This window comes from Hyposmocoma kahamanoa, unplaced genomic scaffold (genome assembly GCF_003589595.1).
Source record: "Hyposmocoma kahamanoa isolate Upper Pololo Valley unplaced genomic scaffold, ASM358959v1 180, whole genome shotgun sequence".
Taxonomy (NCBI): domain Eukaryota; kingdom Metazoa; phylum Arthropoda; class Insecta; order Lepidoptera; family Cosmopterigidae; genus Hyposmocoma; species Hyposmocoma kahamanoa.
The window spans coordinates 2,535,057-2,560,727 of NW_020653711.1; the positions used below are offsets into that span (position 1 = coordinate 2,535,057).

Here is a 25,671-nt window from a genome sequence, read left to right on the forward strand (position 1 = left end):
TCACACGGAGACATAAAATTGACCAGTCCCATGTGCCTGTAATTTCACCAGCACCCTTACCCTTCAAAACCGGAACACAGTAATGGTGCCATTACTGCTTGGCGGCAGAAATAGGTAAGGCGGCAGTACTTCCCTGGACGAACTCTTTCACAAGGAGCTCTACTGCTACTGAATGCATGAGAAACATCTCCTATATTTTTCCGTAGTTCCTTTCTGTGACTAAAAAAAATCAGTTAATTGTAAAATTTTTAATTTCCTAGTACAATGACATCAAACATTTTCTTAGTGTTTGTGGTCCCCTGAAACTAAATATTGGAGTACATGTCTGAGCCATGGACTGAAACGTCAAATCATGCATTTCCAAAAATTATTCAAGTATGTGTGGAGTTCAAAATTGATTACGGAAATGTATGGATGCATTTGAGTCTGTACTTCAGACTGGGTTTCAAGTTACGTAGATCCTGATTGTACTATTTGAATGTCCACATTAGGCGATGACTTTGCGCACATGTCATCGGCTCTACTATACCGCATGCTGAAGAGCAAAACGCCGCAACCCCTGCACGGTGCCGTGCGGCTGCTGCGCGAGGACGTCGTGTTTCTCTGCCTCGTCGAAAACCATGCCAATGTGAGTACCTAGCCTTAAGTCACACTAAAAACGGCCTTCTGATACATTAGCCTTATATAGTTCATGAACGACGAACTATTAGGAATATATGCGCAACACTGGCCGAGATGAACCAGTTCGTCTTGCACGGTCTTAATAGTTCATCAGTCGTTCTTAGTTCAGTACGAACTAGGAACTGTATGCGTTGATATTTCACCTGTCTTTTATTCAGTAGGAACGGTGCGAGCGGGACAATTAGCGAATTTTCACTGCTTTTAATACAAGTTCGAGTGAGTTTTAAGTCTTTAATACGACCATTATATGTGTAAGTTTGTAAAAAAGTATGCGTTTGACATTTTTGGTAGAAATGTTACCTGTATCACAATATTGACCTACGTGTATATGAAATCGTTGTAAATAATGATGTTAAAACACAGTATTCTAACTAAAATATACGTTATTATTGTTTTGTAAAAAAAAGGATATTTAATTAGAATGACAGTCTTAAACCTGTAAAGTATGAAGGGAAATCAAATAGTACCGATTCCATACAAATTGTATTTTTAAACATTTAGAACAGTGCAGTATTGACCTCATAATTCTAGAACGTTCTGCTAACTAGTTTGAAACTTTCGTTGAATGTCCGAGAACGAGACTAACCAACGAACTACATAGAAGAACTAAACGAACTAGATGAACTAGAAGACCAACCTAGTTCACTTGACCGATTGAACTAGATAGGGTCGCTCCCTTTAAGGACCGATCAGGCACAAGTCTTCCGTACATGATACGAACTCTGTCCGTGTACAGACACAATTTTCTGGTGACTTTTTTCTTGGTCGCAATTAGGCACTTACTGCTTTTAAATGATCTTGCTGGTATGCTTTTTCGAGTACAATATGAATGGCATACGTGAAGTTGGTGCATTTTTATGTCATTCAAAACGTTATCGAACCATTCTATATATTTGTATCTACTTGTTAAATCTAGTACTGCTTATTAACTAGCGTTGAAACTGACTTAATCAAAAACGTAAACAGTTTAAAATGTTTTATTCAAAAGATTAGTTCTATTTTCTACAATATCTTGATACTATAAAGGAATGATTTATTTGAACAATAGACTAGCTCACTTAAAAACAAATCCTTATGTCCACGTGCACTAAACTTAGCACGTCTTAAACCAATGCTTAAATTGATAAGTCACTCTTAAAACAATTTACTAAGAGTGTCTTTTGCATTGCAAGCAACGGTTACGGTGGAACCCAAGTGAAACTTTATTTAGAAAGACTACCACCAATACAACCATTTCTAGTTTAGGTTTAATAATGAATCATACTACATTTAAAGAACTTTGTTCTTTTGTACGTACATACATTATATTATTTATATTATTATAGTTGCTAGCACCGTGTTCATATGTGTGTAAATAATATACTGCATGACGAAATTGCACTACTCGACCCGTAAAATTAATAAACATGAAGTATTTAGAAAAAAATATACACACATCAAAAGTGTCTTCGGATGAAGATTTTTTTAAAATATTTGAATACTCTATTAAAGTTAAATAAAAATATCTATATAATTTTATTAAATTATTTATTTAGTTCCTTTTTAAATTAGAAATTGACCAATAAAACCATTGGTGTTAAAAAAAAATTATTTTATTTATTTTTTAAAATAATTTTATTATTTTAAGAAACTTTTTAAGCCAATTTGATTTTAATTACATTACATAAATACAAATTTCAACCATAAAGCTGGAATACCTTTATTCTTTTATGTTGAATGTGTAAGAAGACTCTCGAAACCAAAGAGTCGTCTATGCTCTAGGGGAGTATCTTAGCGCATCGACTGTACCAGACCGGAATTTACTCCGGGGCACTAATCAGGACGCCCAAGCCAGAACCAATTTAGAAAAGTTGATTTCCAAATTGGTCCAACCGAGAATCGAACCTGGGACCTCCTCATCCAGCGCCCACCGCTTAAAACGTTACGCTACCGTGGTCGTAGGAATAACAATTTAGTTAGCACCTTTTTAGAAGCTGTACATTATTAACATACATTAATATATCTTTGGATTAATTTACTACTTAACTATTATCACTTACTATTTACTTTACTTATCTATATACAGTATTTACTACCCATAAAATATTAATATCGTCGCCAAAAATTAAAAGCTCGTAACTTTTGGACGAAATTTATTTTTTACTGTTCAAGCGCATAATCGGGCAATTGTACGGGGCTTTTTACCTACAAAGGTATAATCATAGATTGTCATATGATTATTTCTAGTAATTCTGTTTTTTGTGCTTATTAAAAAATTCACAAATTATGTAGGTACGATGTTTACGTATTTAGCCTACGATATAATGAATGACAATATAATAAATGACAGTTAAATTACAAAATACAAACACTTATTGCATACATAATAAAATGACACAATTTGTTCTTTGTACTAATAAAAAAACAGTATGATGAGTTTTTTAACCACTCCACCGGTATTTACAGACACTATGCAAGTCGCAATATTAATTGGTTATTTTTTATTATTATTAATAAATAATTACCAAATCTCGGTATGAGTTCTCATGATCAATTTAGATTGCTGAATGGAATGACAGTGAATTTTTGTAACGAAATTGTACGGACAACGGCGCATCAGACTACACATTTTTGTTCGAAAATCACCTCCATTGCAACGGAACAACATACGTCAATGTGTAGCTTGATGTGCTGGCCTGTGTACATTATATAATGAATGAACTTTATGTCAAATGTAGCGGCGGAAATTCCAGAGATTGCGCGACAATTCTGCACAAGACGCATGACCTGTTTTTTGGCTTGTGTCCAATAGTTTGTACGTACACAATTGACATATAGTTTATTATAATATGGTTACAAACATTCGCTTCCATTCCGTTCCGTGGCTATGTAAATTGAGCTTTACATTGAGAAACCTATATTAGATCGAACTACATTCGCTATAGAACTAAAAGCAGTAAAACGCTAATAAAAACCACATTTTCTATAGTTCTTACACCATTGTTACACAAATCTCCTCTGCAAAAGCAGTTAGTTGTTGTCGTAGGCCTGTCGAATTCATTTGATTTTTCGTAACAGCCTTCTGTATAGGCTTCATGCTCGTGAATCTTATCGATGAGGTGCCAATGTCCGTCGATTTTTTCTTGGTATCCGGACATGAGTTGCTTCGCGCAGCCGCGGCTGATGCTCTTTGTTGGATCTGAAATAATAATAATAACAATACGCCAAATTACTACCTATCACACCTGGTCTCAAACTAACGAATAACTCTCAAAAAGATCAAGAAAATTAGCTCCGAGGCACTACCTTCAGCTCCCAGACCAAAACCAATTTAGAAAAGTTTATTTCCCAAACATATTGGTCCTACAGGGAATTAAACCCGGCCTGTATCATCTAGAACGCATAGGGCTAACCGCTGAACCACCTGTATCTAGATCTTGTGATAAAAGTTACTAAGTAAGTTTTTGTAATTTATAATGAAAAAACCAAAATATTTTTAAGAAAGCAAAATATTATTAGTCGTCAGCGTAGCGTCATTTGACTTTTCTATGTATTTTTAATTTTAAACCTATTTAGTGAACATTATATTATAGTTATTAAGTTAATATTTAATGTAGCAAACTTATTATCAAGTTTAATTTTAACTTACACAAACAAAACATTCGAGAAGGATTTACGTTTCGAACAGTGTCTCATTAACACGTCATTTAAACAGAAAAAAACACTGCGTGAAACTAATTCCACTTCACGAATTTCCTTTAAGGAGTTTTGAGAGACATTACACGATCCCTCTTGAATGTATTCATATTTCCGAGTATTGAATTTATTGATGCGTCAGCGACTAATTCCATATCTAGATAAGGCGTTTTTTACGCGTCAACAATGGTGATTTTTCCTAATGTTTTTAAAAATTCTACGTGTTTTTAGATATATTGTGCTGAAGGAATTGGTAAAATTTATTGTAGCAGTGCTATTTAGTTTTGCCGTTTGCCACATGTTTTATTTTTTTTAAATCCTCTTTTAGGCAAAATCATAGAACGATATCGGATACGTTAGTGTTGTTTGCGGGAGGACAATAATTATCTTGTGATATTTATTGTGTCTGTGTTTTTTATAAAACAGCTCAACTTGGCGGGACGAACAAGTCGTGCGCTTGGTGGTAAATGACATTGCAGTTGCAGTGTCACTTTAAATCGCAAAGATCTGAGTTGCACTGCTACTGCACCCTGAGACATAATATGGTGACAAGTCACATGTGCCTGTAATTTCACCAGCACCTTTACCCTTCAAAATCGAAACGCAGTAATGATAAAATAATCACATTACTGCTTGGCGGCAGAAATAAGTAAAGTGGCAGTACTTACCTGGGCGAACTCTTTCACAACGAGCTCTACGTCTACTATACTATTGACTGACTAGTTTTTAATGTAAAATAACTGTGAAAGCCATGGCTGTGATAATGTGTCGATCGTCACCTTATCAGCAAACTCCCAAAAGTTCGTCCATGTCATTAAACTCGATACTACGGCGAAATTGCCTCCCAATCTGCAAGCCGTTTCAGACTGATGGAAACAACAAATCGATAGTGTATGTTTATGTCGTTAACTATTAACTTGAACGCCAAGGGAGTAGCGACGGATCTATGCGATTACCGTGATGCTCGATCGATCGAATCGTCTTTATATGAGGTAGATACGAAGTTGCCGTCAAAAAAATAAAAGCGTTATCCTGTATCCTTTCTAGTAACTTTACTGGATTCAACATGATAAACGATTACCTACTACTTAGTATGTTTATCAATAAAATTTGTAATACGCCACTTAACCAGTGCAGTTTACTAGTTACAAACTAATTAAGAAGAATACTCCTAGTACTAGTTACTTTTTGGTAGCAGTAGAGCTCCTTGTGAAAGAGTTCGTCCAAGGAAGTACTGCCACCTTACATATTTCTGCCGCGAAGCAGTAATGTCACCATTACTGTGTTCCGGTTTTGAAGGTTAGGGTGCTCGTGAAATTACAGGCACATGGGACTTGTCAACTTATGTCTCAGGGTGACGGGCGCAGTGACAGTGCCTCTCACACCTTTGCGATTTAAAGCTCTGTGTGGCACTGTAACTGTTGTGGACAGGCCTGTAGCTTACCATCAGGTGCACGACTTGTTCGTCCCGTCACTTGACATTATATTTAAAAAAGAGTAACTGAAAGCGTCTAAATTTGATTTACTGGGATCGAACTCGAAACGTCACGTGTCCCTAGAGAGTTTACCCGTAACTAACACCATCGTCTTCAAATTCTATTCACTACGGACGCGTGCTCTCTCACCATCAATACAAATTAATGCCTTATATTCACTTAGTAACGAGTGCCCTAACAATACAATTAATTAAGTTACTCACGGAATTACCAACGCCACTCCTATTGAACATCTAAATGCGCAATAAAATGTTACTTAGAAAGGGTGTGTCGACATTCGTCCTAATTTTCCTTTAGTAGGCGTATTAAATGCCTTTTTGCCCATAAGTCTATTAATGTATACAGCGTTTAGTAACATGTGGCGTTGAGCTAGAGAGGTATATATCCGAATATGGAATAACCCGTGCTATTGCGTGCAACATTCCCAGTTACATATAATGTTAATTTAAATTATAAGCATGTGTAACACAAAAGTTTCCTTCCCTATTTAAATTGTTGGTAGGGAAATATCGTTTTTAATATACAAATACGTACTTTAGTGTTAAAAAGTGGGTTATACTTATTCTTTTAGTGCAATACTTTGGTCATTCGGAGCCACAATATTTAGAAAACATCTGTTGTTAAGTCAATAAAAAGCACTAAAACTCTTATTTCGTTCACCATAAGGTAGTCCTATATGATCGTATATGTCTAGGTCGCAAAGGTCAATCGGTCCTTGGCTTAGATATTTTCGTTCGTAACTAACCGGCTTGTTATCCTAACTTGTTCGTCACGTATATCTGTTAATACAGATGCTTTTTCAGACTTGTATATTTCAAGTATGAAATACATTTAGTAATGTCAAAATAAGGTCTTGAGGTTTGAGTGATTAATTGAATATGTACTATTTTCTTTTGTCTCATTTTTAATTTAAGGACTCTAGGGGTCGTATTCCAAAACTCTACTCAATACTCTTGTCAGGGCTTGAGTATTATTTCAAGCACTAGAAATCATACTCAAGTCCTTGCCATTAGGATCGTATTTCCAGTGCTTGAAATCATACTCAAGTCCTGACTTGAGCATTGAGTAGAGTTCTGGAATACGACTCCTAGACTATAATTACGAGTAAATGCCAAAAATAACTAAGAAACACGTAGATTTTAATTATAAAAATATATTTTCTGTGAAATGCCATTTGTACCCACAAACATGTTCCTACAATGTATGTTTCCTTAATAACGGTCTCCGCAATTACCCAAACTTTATAAATAGTTACAGAATAATGCAATTTTAACATTCAAAGAATGAAAATATTTACACGGAAACCAGAAACTCAAGACCTACTACACCATTGTTCACATTGACCTACCTTCCATCCCAACCAATGAGGTTTCTTTCTTGAAGCAGACGGTGGAATGCGGGCAGTCAGTGATGTAGTGTTCACTGCCGTCGAAGTTCTGGCACAGTTGACGATTCAATGTTAAACTGTCTAACGACGGTTGGCACGTATAGCATCGGATTGCTGATGACACTGAAATAGAAATCACATTGTTAGTCTTGCCTGTATCAGATCAGCACGTACTTAGTGTAACGGGCTGATGCCCGCAACTCGACGTCAAGGAGCCTATGTTGTATGTGGAGATCAGCGCGTATAGCCTATACATGAGTGAAATGAAAACATCTGCACACACATGCATTTGAACGCATTTGTCCATGTTCATTTTTAGACCCACCTGCTGGGAAACTCTATTGAGGTCACCAAGCATGGTGCCATTTGCTCGCCATTAATGTTGATGCCGAGTCCTTTTCAGTTCAGTAACTTGAATGCATCGTCCAATGCAGTGGTGAACAGTTTCGGAGAAATGAGGTCTCCCTGTCGCACTCCTCTTTGCAATTGGATAGGCCTTGTGCACTGGTCCTGGAGTCGAACTGACATAGTAGCGTTTCTGTACAAACACTTCAACACTTCGGTATATCGATGGTCAATGTGGCACCGTTGTAGAGACTGTAGAACCGCCCAAGTCTCGATCGAATCAAAGACTTTCTCATAGTCCACAATACACGTACAAGTACATAAAATATGATTGTTTGAAATAATTTAAAACCGTTTAAGATTTTCCTTCCATTGATTTAAGGAAATATTACTGGCCAGTATAAATTTCCTGCTGCATTGTTAACGTTATAATTAGTATTGATTTTATTCTTTACTAAAATAATGTTACATTGCGTCCTTCAGAGGTCCATAATAAACTGTGTCTCTACCATGAGTTCACAGTGTCGATATACATAATATAGTCGCTAGCGACGCTGCGAAATTTGTCATTTGAAACTGTCATAGTCCATCGTGTATTAAGGACGGTAAATAAGAAAACTCGAGTTTTACGTTTTTTTTACCTTCCGTGAAACATACATTGTTTTTCATCACATGTGCGAGGAAATAAGTACAATGTTTATTTCTTGTATGAATAAAATAAGATTCGAAACGCAATAATTGTGGATTTTGCAAGTGGCGGGTTATTTGTTTTGTTTTTTTTAATCAATATATGGCCATCTAGCTATTCTTCCATAAATAATACAACTCGAAATAAAATGGTGTAAAAATACAGACATACAGTAAATAATTCAAATCAAATAAAAGAAATTCTTAATAATAAGTATTTAAGTAGTATGTGGCTGAATTGCAATGAAATTTCAGTTTAGATAACATTTTAGGCGAATGTTTTAATTTTGAACTTAAGTAATCTTCTTGCTTGAACTTGAACCTCGCCTAAGTAAGGAAGTATGTCGTGCTACAAATAAAAAAAACTTCGTACCGACCATGGCTGTAATGGGAAGAAAAAAGGCCCGAGGGTTTTATTATTACGAGTATAGTAATTACGAGCAAGAGTGATGGAAAATATTTTACGCGATTGCTACTGGCTATCGGCATGAGAAACTTATGGTAGAGGTACTATTGTACTGGATATTAACATATTGTGTTTAAATTACAACATTAGAGACCAAGTAGCGTCTTTAAGAAACAATAATGCAAGCGATCATTCAGATACGCCTACATCCATTTCAATATGATAAACAAGAAGCGTTTTATTATTCTGGATTTAAATCTGAACGTTCTGAACAAAGGAAGATATTTTAGCCAATTAGAAGTAGTTACTAGAAACAATTGCGCAACTGGCCTTCTATTCTACGTCCGACTAACTAGCTATACGACCTAAACGCATATAATTGAGTTCCTACTACGTATACATTATACGAGAAAAGTAGCCTGTTTCTTTATAATACCAAGTGACGGTTTTTTTATGATACCAAGTGAAATCGTGCGCCTGGTGTTAAACGACACGCCTGTCCATAGCAGTTGCAGTGCCACTCAGAGCATTAAATCGCAAAGATCTGAGGAACACGACCACTGCCCTGTGGGCACCTGTCACCCTGAGACATAAGTTGACAAGTCTCATGTGCCTAACTTCACCAGCACACTTACTTACCCTTCAAAACCGGAATGCTTACATTACTGCTTGGCAGCAGAAATAGCTAATAGTAATTCTATTGAAATTTGTAAATAAATATATTAGGTTCGACAGCTTGCACAGCAACAAATCGTCGTATACGTTAATATATTGTCATTTTTGTATAATAAAATAAATAAAAAAATTCAATTAGCTCATCTCAATAAATTTGAACTCAAAAATAAACTCTACGTTTTTGGTCAATTTAGATTATGGTTTGACGGAAAATTTAATAAACCGAGAATTAGTAATATAAACTAAATTATTTGCTATGTAGTAATAAGTAATAGTAATAATAATAATTTTATTCTTATTGATCTTTTTTTTTCTTTTTTACATTATTATTATGTTTTACTTTTTTTTTTCTCTGTTACAACAAGTTACATTGTTGTAACTCTTTTTTGTAGTAAAGTTCTTAATTAAGACACGGAGGAATACTGGCTCTCATGTCACAGGTTATCCTACTTTGAGAGTCAGGGAATATATCTTGTATGTATGTATGTTCTGTCCTTAGTTTCTAGATTTAATATCTTTACTGTGAACTTTAAAAAGAAATATCAAGGTCTTACAATAAATTTAAAAAATTGTATTAAGTGACAAAGTCGTCAAGGTATTCGTGTTAATTTTTGTCGCCAAAGAAATGTGTGAACGTGTAAAAAATATCAAAAAGAATTTAAAACGTAATTAACGTGCACGAGTTCTTATGTTTTCCATTCGCTCGTGACGAAGGGCTTTTTCTGTAACGATGCTTTGTTACTATGTAAATTTGGAACATCCTTGTTTAATAAAATACAAATGTATATATCTGAAAGAGAATAAAATTATTTTATCTGCACACATGTTATAAACCCTCCATAATGTCGTCAGAAACCGCAATTACGACAAGCATAATGATTAAACTGTTTTGTTAGAACAAATTTCTTATCTGTAAATTTGTTATTATTGCTTAATAATAACATCAAATTCGATTTTATTATTACATTCAAATTTCGAACCTCTCTGAAAAACAAAACAATTTGGTTCGACCTCTATTATAATATCAGTCGAGATGAAGTTTTATACGAAATGAAATTTTACGGCACGGTTTAATGTGAATCATCCTTTATTCGAAATGAAATGTCAATAGCAAACAATTTTGAGAAATTTCAGAAGTTACTTGAAATCGAACGATATGATAGTTGGGGGCGACTCTAGTATGAATTAAAAAAAACTACGGTTGCGTGACATGCGTGAGAAAAATTTTTATTTGCCGCCATTTAGCCAGTCGTAACATGCGGTTCCTAAACACATCATAGAGAGCTTATAATATGTGTATAGATAAGGCAGTGTATGTAACTGTACATAATTAGGCATTAAAACACTCGTGTGATGTTTTTATGACATCCTATAACCCACACTCGTGTTTTAATGCCCTTCATTATGTAACAGTCACATAAACTACTATCTATTTTGGCAGAAAGTTTACTTCCTATTTAACACAAAGAGATCTGATGCCTATGGGTCGTATTTTAGAACTCTACTCAATGCTCAAGCCAGGATTTGAGCATGGTTTAAAGCACTCGAAATCATACTCGAGTCCCTGCCATTAGGGTCGTATTTCCAGTGCTTGTGTTTCCAGCGCAATCCTGACTTGAGCATTGAGTAGAGTTCTAGAATACGACCCGAAGTCTGGATAGCGCTGATCAATAGCCTGGAAGTAGTTTATATTATGTATATGGCCGTGGATATCAATTATTTCCTCTTCTACCATGAAATGTAAGAACTCAGTTTTCTTCCCTTATAATATTGCAAATATTGATGCCGCTACTTTTATACAAAATAAAATTATTCCAGCACTATCCATTAAATCAGTGCAATAAGCGCCATCTAGTTGTATTGTTTGATATCACTAGAAATTGTAGTAGCTTTGATAAATTGTAACTTGTATTTGGTACTCGTCGCGACATCTGATGTACCAATATCAACATAAAAGGAAATCAGAAATAGTTTATTTAAAATGGGTTTTAAAAAATTGGTACTAAATACCCAACTGCTCAAGTGAAGAACCTACGTGTCTGGACCTGGACATCCTATATCCTACAACACCTAGACCAGAACCAATTTAGAAACGTTCATTTTCCAAATTGATTTTGCCGCGAATGAACCAAAGATTATTAAATATTATTATTATTATTATTTTTATGAACCTATACTGTCCCACTACTAAGCAAAGGCCTCCCTCCCCTCTCTCCACACCTCTGTGTTTTGCGCCACTGAGGTCCAGTCCTTTAGGTATGCGTCCCGCTCGTCTCTCCATCGACGCTTTGGCCTGCCGCATGGTCGTTTTCTGTCTTTGGGGATCCCCTCTGTGGTGGCCTTCGTCCACGACTTGTCTGACATGCGGCAGACGTGACCCGCCCAGTCCCATTTTAGTTTACCAGCTTGTTAGCCCACATATACGATTCGTGTTTTGGAGCGCAGATCACTGTTCCTAATTCGGTCTGACAATTTGACTCCCAGAATGCTGCTCTTCATAGCTCGATGGCAGACCCCAAGTTCGAACTTTTGCCGTACTGTCAGTGAACAGGTCAGTGTCATTTGTGCGCCGTAGGTGAGGATGGTTAGAATACACACGTCCATAAGTTTTCTTTTGAGCGTATTATACATGTATTATATAAATATTATATAATACATAAACATTATATAATACTTACAGTATGTTGTATGGAATCCGGTGCCGACTAATAAAGATTACTGGTCCGATCATACATAAGATCCTCATTAACGTAACACTTCTCAGGAAATTCGCAATCCACTGTTCATTTAGTCAGCTTAAAGAAATTAGAACTATCAACCAAATAGGTACACTAAAATCAACCATTTCATGATACATTTAAAGAGCACTTTAGGTTAAAACATTTCAAAGATGCATGGAATTAATTTATACATAACATTTATTTTTGTCAATGTGCAAATATTTAGAGAACTCTAATTATATGGTTATAAATAGTTAGTTCAAAACACATGTGAATGGTTTTGATTAGATCGACCGTTCCGATTAACTTTGATGCTGACTGTACGTACTAATTGAATTATATTGCTTTGCTAAGTATACGATTCTCGTAGGTAATAAATACTGTGTTAATATAGCCTTGTTAGTCGTTCAGAATTCATCAGCTGTAAAAAGGTTTTTTTCTCAATGCAAATAGAACTCTGTTATAAGAAAATCTTTTACTTTGGTGTAACAAACAGTGTATTGTACCACAAAACAAGTTATAAATTTTAACAAACAAACGTTATTGTACACAGGCTAGTTTATCGTGTACGAGATTTCTTCCAAGTAACCTTTAAATAACTGAGGGGAAAATGGTTTCCTGGTTGGCAATAAAAAATAAATATATTTTACTATATATTTAACTGCCTCCGTGGCCGAACGGTTACCATGCCGGACTGCCACGCAGAGGTCCCAGGTTCGATTCCCGGGCCGGGAGAAATAGTTGTATGGCCTACAATTATTTCTCTCGTGAGTTTGGGTGTAATTTGTGGTTGTCTATATGTGTGTCCATGGCACCCGCGACACAGGGTTTCCCTAGTGCGGGGCTATGTTGAGTGTGTGCGTTATTTATTATTATATAAAGAAAAAACGCTGACAAATTAATTATTACAATAAATATAATAATAATAGGATAATATAATAGGATAACAACTCGCTTCTCTGGTTTGTCACATATATTAAATATAAAGGAAACGAATTCTGACACACATCTTCTCCATGACCTCGGCGTCCCAGTGGTATTGTTCTAATGGTACACTGTGGACGCTATACCAGAAAGTCGCGGGTTCGATTCTCGGTAAGGCCAATTTGGGGAAATGAACTTCCTAAATTGGGTTCTTGTTTTCGCGATTGTTACATACATACCATTTACCTTTACGTAGTGTGGTTAGCTTTAATATTGGACATAACTGGTAGATGCCTTTACCATCTCAGTCAGCCGTTGACCATTTAGTTTAGCAGTGGAGCTCCTTGTGAAAGAGTTCGTCCAGGAGAGTACTGCCATTTTATCTATTTTTGCCGCCAAGTAGTAATGTGAACATTACTGCGTTTCCGTTTTAAGTGTATGGGAGCTGGTGAAATTACAGGCATATGGGACTGTCAACTTGTGTCTCAGAGTGACGGGCGCAGTGGCGGTGTCCTTCAGACCTTTGCGATTTAAAGCTTTAATTGGCGTTGCAATTGCGATGGACAGGCGTGTCGCTTACCACCAGGGGCACGACTTGTTCTTGTTCAGTGATGGGGCATCACTGGGTATCATAAAAATAAGGACTTGTAAAGGGTTCGAAACGTTGGTTCGTTTGAAGAAACAAATATTTAGGTTCGAAAAAAACACTTTCACTTCCAATATTCTGAATTGACGATGGAGCATGCACACCTAAATAAAGCCTGTTCACTCTCGTCTTGAAAAGGTCTCAGTTATAAAGTTCAGGGAACAAATCTGCAGGCTGGGAATTCCACTCCATAGCCGTTCGCCATATAAATGTGGAATCCGGTCGGGGTGTTCTGGATAGTCGTACCCTGGAGTGACCTTCGTGGTTGTTGTACTCCTAGTACAATTTACGCGATGATTGCGAATCGGCGGTACTTGAAAAATCTTCTGTTTAACTTTATTATCTGGGTCTTATAAACGAAGTTTATTATTGTACAATAAATATTACATAAAACAAAATAAATACTCTTATATCTAAGAAGGTCAGTATGTCATGATAAGGGACATGTGCCAAGCCCGTCGACTTTGTTACAAGTCATGGCATTTCATCAAGTAAGTATATGTAGGGAATCTTCCCGTTGAAATTATGTTTTTTTTTTTATAATATCAAGTGACGGGACGAACAAGTCGTGCGCCTGATGGTAACGACTGTCCATAACAGGTGCAGTGGTACTCAGAGCTGTAAATCGCAAAGATCTGAGGGGCACTGCCACTGCACTCGTCTCCTTGAGACATAAGTGGACAAGTCCCATGTGCCTGTAATTTCACCAATTTACCCTTTAAAACCGAAACGCAGAACGGCAGAAATAGGTAAGGTGGCAACTTCCCTGGAGGAACTATTTCACAAGGAGATCTACTGCTACTGAATTACTACAGGTTTACATTTAAAATTCGAAAAGTGATTGATTTTGAATATGCGTTTTATTGTGCCTTTATAAGAGACCGACTTAGCCCTCGTCCTCACGGTATTGCATTGCACGTTTTTTTGCAGTATTTGATAAACATATTTAGCGGTGCACGTTTTTCTGCAGTACAAACGACGTGTGAACTGTTATAATGTATGCGCCACTGCTTATTCGGGTCGGATATATATTGCACAAAAACATTCAGTGCAATGCCGTGTGAAAGGGGGTTAAATGTAATGACTGATGACTCCCTCATTCGTTCTTTTTTTTTTAAGTTTGGGGCCTGGTCTCGTGAATGCATACACTTCAAGCCTTATCCCATCAGGCAGAAACCGCTGTCTTGAACTTGCTACGATTTTAACACACATCTTATCTCATAAACAAATATTAAAACAAACTACTTGTTTAAAACGTTGTTTTTGTGTGTTAATAACGAGTGAGAATCTTTTTATTATGCGAGTTACGCATGACTTTCAAAAATTAAAACAAAGTATTTTCCAGAACATAAACACGTTCATTGAGTTGAAAAAGTAGGTTCTATTATATTTTAAGTATAATAGAACATTTATTTCATATTATCAGTGTCTCAATTTACGATTTAAAATATAATTTCAAGGGGTGGTTTGCATTAACATTAGACATAACTGGTTGATGACTTTACCATCTCACTCAGCCGTGACTATGGTACATTATATATGTATAGGCTTGCTATTTGGATCCGAATAATTATAACTTTTTTCAAAAAAAAAACCGACCATATATCAAAACTTTGTGGAATTGCATCTATTTGTCAAGTTTCATAGAAAACGGAAAGTGGAAACTGGATTCATCCTTAATTTGCCATTCTTAGAGCTGGAATATTTTCTTCAAATTTGAATGGACCACTAATGGGACATCCCCTTTCCAACAAAAAAGAGTCATCGAAATCGATTTACATATATCGGAGTAATCACGTGACATACACACAACAAAATACAGTCAAATTCAGAACCTCTTCCTTCTACAAAAATGAACGACTACAAGTGCGCATAAATGAATCTATTATATCGGAGTAATCACGTGACATACACACAACAAAATACAGTCAAATTCAGAACCTCTTCCTTCTACAAAAATGAACGACTACAAGTGCGCATAAATGAATCTATTATTCTAGTATTATGTTCTTCCGTTGCGTACGTAATTTTCCGGTTTGTATAGGAAATAGAACATGAAGTACACTACGCTTGATAATATTTTTTTTATAACATATATCGTTACACTATAGCATTATGCTAACGGGAAATAACAACTGACCAAATCGAGACCTTGGATGACACGAAAATCACGGATTCAGTATCTAACGATATAATATGTGATGGGAAAAATCTCCCGAAAAAATAACACTTATTTGTAAATCAATGCTTATTTGACAGAAAATGTTTACAATTTTTTATTTACCACGGTCCCCACACTAGGCAAGCGTAAATCTTGTAGTCCCAGACATACAGTTTACATAATGAAAATTGTAGTCTCTAGAAAGAAGCAGTAGAGCTCTTGTGAAGGAGTTCGTCCAGAGAAATACTGCCACCTTATCTATTTCTGCCGCCAAGCTGTAATGTGACCATTTTGAACAGGTTTTGTGGCGGTTTTGAACAGGTTGCTAGTGAATTTACAGGCACATGCGACTTGTCAACTTATGTTTCAGAGTGACAGACGCAGTGGCAGTGCCCGTCAGATATTTGTGGTTTAAAGCACTGAGTGACACTGCAACTCTTATGCACAGACATATCGTTTACCACCTGTCGCACGACTTGTTTGTCATTTGGTATCATAAAGAAATAATAATCTTCCGAAAAATTATTATTTGATAGGAAATATTTAATTTTACCGTCCCCATACTAGGAAAGCGTAATTCGTGGAAAATTTTAGCCTCTAAAAATAACAGAAATAATTATAATAATGTGATAAGTAGGAATGCAATTTAAGTATTGTGAACATTATATGTGATGTTATAAATTAATAAAATGAAATACTACTGCTACATGCAGTTAATCGAGCTCCATATTCGAGTAATTTTCACGTTAGTTTTATCTACCCAATTTCGCCGGCAATTTTTATTACTTAAGCAATTATTTGTATTTATCTTAGTGAAATTACAGGCACATGGGACTTGTCAACATATGTCTCAGTGTGACGGGTGCTGTGGCAGTGCCCTTCAGATCTTTGCGATTTGAAGCTCAGAGTGGCACTGCAACTGTTATTTACAGGCGTGTAGCTTACTATCAGGCGCACGTTTTCGTCCCGCCACTTGATATTGTAAAAAAAGCATTTGAGTACATTATCGTGAAATATTAAATAATATTTCAGGTTAATACACTCGAACATTAAATAATGTTTCATGATAAAATTCTCGAATATTTAAATAGTAAAAATGGCCACTGAAATTAACATATAGAGAAAATTTACCTGAAAAATTTTTCTAAATTTTTCAGGTAATTTTTTTTTAAATTACCCGTTTTGCTTCATAGCGCTATGTATACGGTCTAACTTTGTCGAAGGTATGAAATTGTTTTCCTGTAGAGACCTATACATATACATATAGACCTATATATATCCACTGGGGCAAAGTTTATATAATATATGCATAGTGAGTTCAGTCACAGCCTTCTCCACCTACGGTGACATTTTTTTCTAAAACTAATGGTATATTGTGTTGTAACTTGATTTGAATATAAAATTAATTCGATGCCCACACGCATCCTAATGACCTGTTCACTGATAATTTTTATTTGCATATTTCTTGTAGGTATATACGTCAGCTTGTGTTAATATAATTAATATGTTTATTTATGTTAAAATAGAGCTCTCAAGTTTTACGATTACGATTAAATACCGTTGCTAAAGTCGTCATTATCGTCAAGGGAAGGTTAAAATCATTTACCACCATTTTTTTTTAAGAAACCGATCAAGTATGTTTCCACTTTTTCATATTCTATATCTATACGGATAATATAATAACATTCCTAAATTTCAAAATATTGTAAACAGTAAAACATCCTCTATTATTTTCTCTAAATATAATTTGCAGTGCCCTACAGGGTTCGCAACGTGCTGTTAACTTAGCTATAAGCCTTTTCCATCCTATGTAACATTATGGTAAATGCAATAAAGAATTGTATAGATAATGATAAAATGTTTACCGCCAAGAAAATATGTCCCCGCGTTTGTTTACAGTTAAGAGGTTATAACCAATTCAAGATTTACAGTGACTAAACTTTTATATATAAAAATAGAATTACACTTTGAATAAACAAAATCTCGACCCACTTGTTTTTTAAACATTTACAAACGTGTTCAATAACACCGATATTGAATTTGGGTTTACAAAAACTCCACTTACTTTTCCAAAACATCGCGAACGCCAACAATAACATTTCCAAATCCATTGTGATGAAACAGACACCACTTAAAATTCCCCGCAAACAACCAAATTGTATTTTAATTCAAGAAAATTATCTAAATAAAATCACATGTAGCCGGATATGTTAATAAGTTATGTATAGCAACATGTTCGCCCTTTTAACGCCGCTGCACGACTGCAATCCACAAGTGTAATCCTGAGGCATGAATCACAGAAAGGACGCCCAGTAGCAAAACAGGACATGTCCAAATCTTGACGCTTTTCGTACTCTAGAAGAATAACGCTTATTCACGCAGTGAATGCGCGCGGCGGCGCCAACGCGAGACTGGCGACTAGACATTCAACGGTCGAATGTTGATATTTTTGTTTTAACCACGCGCAGATTTATTTTGATATTTGCAACAGGTAGCAACGATTGCTTAGATTCAATCCGCTAAATTGCTTTTAAGAGAGTGGAAAAATGAAAATAAATGTTTGTTTTGTTTTCTTAAAGTTCATGTAACTCCTACTTACTGTTAACTCCTTTCTTTAAAAGGTACGCTACGCTTTTTTTTTATAATATCAAGTGACGAGACTAACAAATCGTGCGTCTCATAGTAAACGATACCCCTTTCCTTAACCAGTTGCAGTGCCACTTAGAGCTTTTAATCGCAAAGATCTTATGGGCACTGCCACTGTGCCCGTCATCCTGAGACAAGTCCCATGTGCCTGTAATTTCACCAGCACCCTTACCCGTCCGAACCGGAACGCAGTAATTCTCACATTATTGCTTGGCGGCAGAAATAGGTAAGATGGCAGTACTTCTCTGGACTCTTTCACAAGTAGCTCTACTGCTACTAAAACGCTGCTTATAATTGTTTATTTTTTCGTACAATTCAGTATATGGTCTGTTTTCTATTAACATCAAAATGTGTACAGTTAAAATTTGTTTTTGTAGAATATTTATGTTGTCGCCATGTGACGCATTTCATTTCTTTGTATTTCGGCATTGACACTTTATCGGCGTAGTAACCTTCGCTGTACTGTAATTTATATTCTTACGTAAATTTTAAAAGCAGTTTTGAATATGCAAAAAGGATAACGACTTCGATAAACAAATACATTTTACGATTGCTTTTTTGTTTTTTCTTTTGTTGTTGTTACTTTTTCCAACTAAACTTTACCTTATGGTAAACTATACAGTTTTTTTGGTTAGTAACTCTGAGTGGCACTGCAGGTTATGGCCAGGCGTGTAGCTTACCACCAGGCACATGACTTGTACGTCTAGTCACTTGATATTATATTAAAAAAAAAATAACACCACGGTATGAATAACAATACAGTGATATATTATCATCACGTACTGTTCTAACAGTACGAACTTTCTCCGGCCAATTTAAATTAAATTTACGAGTTATATCCTTTTATATCGCTCGACACGATTCGCGGTTGTGAAATATTCCAACTATCGAAGTACGAAGTCAGTGGCACATCCTTTGTGGGCAGGAGATAAAAATGTTTTCATCTGGCGATTTGTGTGAGTCATCACTTCAGTTACTGACCTGTTGTAAATTTACTTATTTTCATCAATGTGAAAGATTTTTTCATAAATTGTGACAAATTTGACGTATCACATTATAAGGCTCAATTTACGTTGCCTCAGAACGGAATGGAAGCGAATTTTTGTAACTAAAGTAGTACATCGTATAATGACTTAACGTCAATTATGTAATGTACAAACTAGAGCCAAAAAACAGGTCTCACGTCCTACGGATAATTCTCTCTCCGAGAAATTCTCACAGCTATCGTCTCATATTTAGTTTGTACGTAACACACTTGACATTAAGTTCATTATGCTATATACAAAATAAAAATTACTTCCATTCAATTCAGTGGCAATGTAAATTGAGTCTAATGCATTATCATTTTGTTGAAAGTGGTACACGCCATATTCCTTACACAGAAAAGCAACTGCCTGCTACTAGAAATTCTTTTCGATGTACCTGTATAATTAGTTGCTCACATACACGGTAGTTAAAAGACGGCAAAATAATTAAAGCTAAAACTAACGCGTACTTACTGAGCGAGAACTGTGACAACAACGTTCGTTTACCCTTATCGATTTATATGAGCAAAACGGGAGTGTCGCCTAGCGTGCTATTTACTTAATGGCAGGCGCCTGTCTGCCGCTGGGTTTAGCATCGTGAACTCGAAGGGAGTCACCACACTTAACGACACAGAATCCCAAAAAAAAGCCGGTCAGAATATTTAAAAGCTTTATGTCCATGTAATAAGGATGAAACAGATGTGTGTTTCGAGTCGGCGCGCGCAAACACGCAAAAACTTATTGCATGGATATATAGTTTTTGTTAGTGCTGTGACTCTCTGAGGCTATTCGTCCTACCACGTGATCAGCCAGAGATATGTTTGATCAACCAAAGGGAATTCATTTGACCAGGGTTCGAAGTGACAATTATCATTATAATTACCACCAGAATAAAAGAAAATGATACCGCTACCAATGCCGTGTCAGGTGTATCAGAGACGTATCCAAACGTGTCAACAATTATTATATATAAATTGATCTAAAAAAACTCGCAAACCAAATCAAAAAGGTTTGTGAATTTTTTCTGATTTTTCTTCCAAAAATGTTTCTTAGTGTATATTTCGTTTTCTCATTGTTTGTCATTTTTAGTGTAAATTAAACACTCAATCACACTAATTAAAGACACTGTGAATCAGCGTGGATTATTATCGTGATAATTATCACATCATTGTGATAATAGTTATATTAGTTATCCAAGAAAATATATATCTTGATACTTGTGAACCCTAGTTTTGACGGCGGCGCGGCGTGGAGATGCTTGCTGAAACACAACTTTTCTCCACTCCTCTTTAGTTGGTCAAGGATCTAAGACGACTACATACGGCGCACTATAAGTTTCCGGAACTGCCCACTTACATAAACAAAATTTAAAAAGTAATTACAACATTTGAAAATGGAACTCTTTGGCTGTGGAATACAGTTTGTTTTATGGGACTGTCACTTGTTTTTACATTGTGGCGTTATTTTAGAAATCAAAGACATGGGTTGTGAAAATTCGTGAAAATTTTTGTAGTATGATTTTCTACGACTTAAGTGTAATTTAACAGCTCTGTGGAGCTTCACTCGGCTTCAAACTGCTTTTGGGATAAAGCACTATGCAAGACGATTATTTATAGCTGGTTTGCAGAATTCAAACGCGGTCGTGTGAATCTCAGTGACGAATTTCGTGATGGTCGCCCGTCCACTGCTGTGAACAACAAATGATCAAAACAGACAGGCATGTGACATACCATGAGATTCGGGAATCTCTAGGCATAGGCATGAGTCAAATACAATCAATACTACACAAACATTTGAGTGTGAAAAAGCTGCGCTCTCGGTGGATCACACACAATTTGACTGAGGCCCAAAAAACGGATCGGGTCTCTTGGTGCAATGCCATGATTACCAGATTCAACGAAGGGGCGTCCAATTTGGTTTGGAACATAGCAATAGGGGACGAAACATGGATTTATAGTTACGATCCCAAAACAAAGTAGCAATCGAGGGTATGGGTCTTTCGAGATGAGCCGAAATCAACCAAAATGGCGCGCGTGTCAAGTGCCTCTAAGCTGATGATTGCTTCTTTTTTTAATAAAACTGGACACGTGGCTACTGTTGCTTTGGAGAATCATTGTACCATGAATAGTGATTGACAAACTCCGTAAAAATAGCCGTAAACGCCGTATCATCTTGCACCACGATAATGCCAGTTCTCACACGGCTAGACAGACAAATGAATTTTTGAAGGTGAACAACGTTGACCTTATGAGCCATCTCGCATACAGTCCCGACCTGGCACCTTGTGACTTTTATTTATTTCCAAAAATTAAGAACCAGTTACGCGGTCAACGATTTTCATCTTAAGAGGCTGTCGAAGAGTATGAAACATATATTTTTGAGATTGTCACGGAGGAGTGGCATAAATGTTTGCAAAATTTGTTCATTCGTATTAAAAAGTGCAGTAACGCTAACGGAGAATATTTTGAGAAACACTAAATTCATTTCTGACCATAGTATTTTTTTCTAATTTATTCCGGAAACTTATAGCGCGCCTCACGTATATGGCGCTCGTGTAGGCGATCTATTATATCAATTGATATATAATTTTGTCTAGCTGTATAAGAAGTAATTTGTTTTATTGTTATGTCAGTCTCTTAAATTTCCCATGGTTGTTTTATGCAATAAAGCTTATATACATCGTGTTCCATGGCTATGCGACACGAAGGGAAAGTATTTTAAATGTTATCGATAGCATTGACATTGTAGACAGGATGTTTAGCTTCATGGAGACATTATTTTATTTTTAAAAGTAACTAATACTACATTCAAAGATATTTGCCATGTAAGAAAAGTTGCTTGCCTCATCAGGGAATCGAACCGACCAAATGTGAAAAATAATCCTGTACTTTAATGACGCCCATCGGAAGGGTCAATTCTAAGTGGTAATTTTAAAGTAATACAATAACATAATTCCAATATGTTTCATAACGTAAATCCTGGTCAAACCCCACTTCACCCCAATTTGACAACCTTGTTGACTCAGCGATTAGAACTGTCGAAGGCTTCGGTGGTCGAGTGGCTTGGACACCGGTTTTCATGGCGTCGCCATCTCTGAGGTCCCGGGTTCGATCCCCGGCCGGGTCAGTGTAGAAACTTTTCTATATTGTTTCGGGTGTGGGTGTTTGTGGTACCGTCTTTGTTTCCGATTTCCATAACACAAGTGCTTTAGCTACTTACTTTGGAATTAGAGGAACGTATGTGATTTTGTCTAATATTTATTCATATTAGAAACTGTAGGCGACGACGACGCCCCGGGTTCGGTTTCCGGTAGGATTGATTAAGGATACAAATTTTGAAATAAATTGGTATCCTTGGTAGTGGCCAGGAATTTATTTTGTTACTCTGGTACTCTTAGAACAGAGAATTTTCCAGTCTGATAAGGTAATTGGTAAGTTAGTTAGTAGCAGTAGAGCTCCTTGTGAAAGAGTTCGTCTAGGGAAGTACTGCCCTGCCACCTTACCTATTTCTTCCGCCAAGCAGTACTGTGTTCTGGTTTAGAAGGGTAAAGGTGCTGGTGAAGTTACAGGCATATGAGATTTGTCAATTTATAACTCAGGGCGACGGGCGCAGTGACAGTGCCCCCTAAACCTTTGCGATTTAATGCTCTGAGTGGCACTGCAACTATTATGGATAGGCACGTCGCTAACCACCAGGCGCAAGGCTTGTACGTCCCTTCATTTGGTATTATAAAAAAAATTGGTGTGGTTGTTTAGCACTTTATTACAGTATTAATTCGAGTTCGTTTTTTAATTTCATATTGACACGTGATTTACATATACACTTCTTTGCTTGCAATATATACTATTTTTATTGCACGTCATAATTTTTTTACCACTTTGATATTTAAGCCACTAAAAAAGTATTTTTTTGTAAAAATACTCCATTAGTTGGTTATTACTGTTGATACAAAGGTCGAACAAACAAAGAAAAATCTCCTCGACTCCTCCTCTGCCAACTGAGTTACGGATCGAGGCAGCAGGCTTTACGAATTTCTCTATGTGCTCGTTGCCGATCTTTTTTATTGGGTTTTTAAGCGCCTTTTTTGCCATTGCGCCTTTTCTTCATGCTTGTGTTGCTTACTTCACGCTTGTATTGCTTATGTAGAATGTAAAATAAAATACGAAACACACTGGCATTCAAGTAATATTTATTTTTAATTTAATAAAGCTTAGTATTGTTTACAATACTTGCAAGTAGACTAGCAGTTCCCTTGAGTCTAATCCCATTATGCTCTCTCTACTTCTTGGTTCACGGAACCTTTTCTGTAAAGCTAATAATAATAAATAATAAAGACAATCTATTAGGCCGTACTCTTTGATATTAAAACAGGGTTCGAAATTATTAAGACGTTTATTTACTTTGATAATTATACGATATGTATCCGATAATTATCCATGCTTATTCAGAGTTTTGTTTATTTAATTTTTGACTTAAAATGATAAACAGCGAGAAAAGTAAATGAACACGACGAAATATTTTTAGGAAAATTATTTGGTTTGTGATTTTTTAACCGACTTTTGTTTTTTTATGTATGTTGCACGATAACTCGATACCACGATATCATTTGTGAACCGATTTTAACGATTCTTTTTTGTTGAAAAGAGGCTACCTCAGGAGTGGTCCCATTTAAATTAGAAAAAAATATTCCACCTCTAAGAGCGGCAAAGTAGGAGATGAATGACTTTTGAGGTTGGTTTTTTTAGTACTCTGTACTGAGATTATTCGACATTGACATTTGACACGTCTCTGATACAAACACATGGCGTGCAATAGCATTAGCTAGCTGAAATAGCAATTTGTTGTTCCAGTTAATTTTATTCGTATTAATTTAATTATCAAGGTATATTTTTCAAGATAATTATAAATAAATAAATATTATACAACATCACATAGGTTGCTCTCATCCCAAAGTAAATAAATGAAGCACTTGTGTTATGGAAATCGGTGACAACGACGATGCCATAAACACCCAGACCCAGAGACAATATAGAAAAGTTAATTTTCATAGAGGTTGTCATTGGCATGATAATTGTTTTGTCGAACCCTGTATTAAAGCAAGCAAGAGTATTAAGGAAATTACGAAAACAACATATTTGTCAAACAATTTTGTGACTAATACTTTTGATTCTGTTCCTGTTACAGTACATACTCTCCACAGACCACATTCTTGCCCTATCCCCTTTCTATACGAAAATCTTAGCACCTTAGTAATGACGTTTAATATCGTAAACAATATATACAATTACACATAAACAAAGTTATAGGCTATATAGTTATATCTACATTAAAGTATATTAATGTAAAACATTTATAAATTTGGTCCCTTTATAGTACATAATCATATCACATTATATATCGCAATCACGCTGTACAGTTTTCAACTTACAAAGGTGAGTTGACGATAAAAACGTTAACTCATATGCTGGGATCGGAATTAAGGCAGATAAGTTACCAAAAGTTTGAACGTTTTCTTAGTATGGACACACCCATTTCGTGACGACCAAAAAAAATTTCCGATATTCATATTACCATATCAACGCATATGAAATTAGGCGACGAGTAAAATTAATAAAAGTATATTCAGTTTTATTTATATGTATAGATTCATTATAGTAATTACGATGTATAACTACACACGGACTTACTAAAGTATATTGTTCTCTCAAAGAAGAAATCAAATTGTCAAACAATAGAAACCGCCAATATTTGATAACGGCTATGGTTTCTATGTTTGTCTTGTCTTGTTTTCGTTCTGTGTGAAAGAGGCAGCAGTTACTTCTTTCTGAAGCGAAATATAGCGCCCTTGTAAAATCTTTTACTATACAAAGCGCTCTTGTAAAATCTTTTACTGAGTAAGTACGCAGGCAGGTAGTATAAACACACAACTATAATATTATTTTTTGAAACCATCATTTGTAGAAAATTTCATTAAATAATACGCATATTCAAATATAATCATTTCCGAGATGTTCTGGGATTTGTAGAAGGGAATGCCCACATTATTATTTACGTAACTGAAATTTTAGGTTATTTAACTCCGTCAATTCCGATCACTGCTCGTAATTAAGACCTTTGTTTGTTTCTGTGTCTTCGTGATTGCTATACTTTTTAAAAGAAACAATTTTTTCGGTTCTAAAAACGCTATGGTTTTCTTT

At 35.8% G+C, this 25,671-nt stretch overlaps 2 protein-coding genes across 2 annotated transcripts in view; one reads left to right on the forward strand and one right to left on the reverse strand.

Annotated features, from left to right (window-relative positions):
• The window catches only part of LOC113225910 (rabankyrin-5), a 104,974-nt gene that overhangs the window by 7,442 nt on the left and 71,861 nt on the right, over window positions 1-25,671 (forward strand). Inside the window, exon 4 of the mRNA XM_026458377.1 lies at window positions 492-628. Coding sequence (XP_026314162.1) covers window positions 492-628 — 137 coding nt within the window. The remainder of the gene's footprint in view (window positions 1-491; window positions 629-25,671) is intronic.
• Window positions 2,953-18,216, reverse strand: LOC113226044. The gene is made up of 3 exons (XM_026458548.1): window positions 17,869-18,216; window positions 7,201-7,362; window positions 2,953-3,859 (listed from the first exon to the last, which is right to left on the reverse strand). The coding sequence occupies exons 1-3, from the start codon at window positions 17,912-17,914 to the stop codon at window positions 3,600-3,602; spliced, it is 468 nt and encodes a 155-aa protein (XP_026314333.1). The 5' UTR covers window positions 17,915-18,216; the 3' UTR covers window positions 2,953-3,599.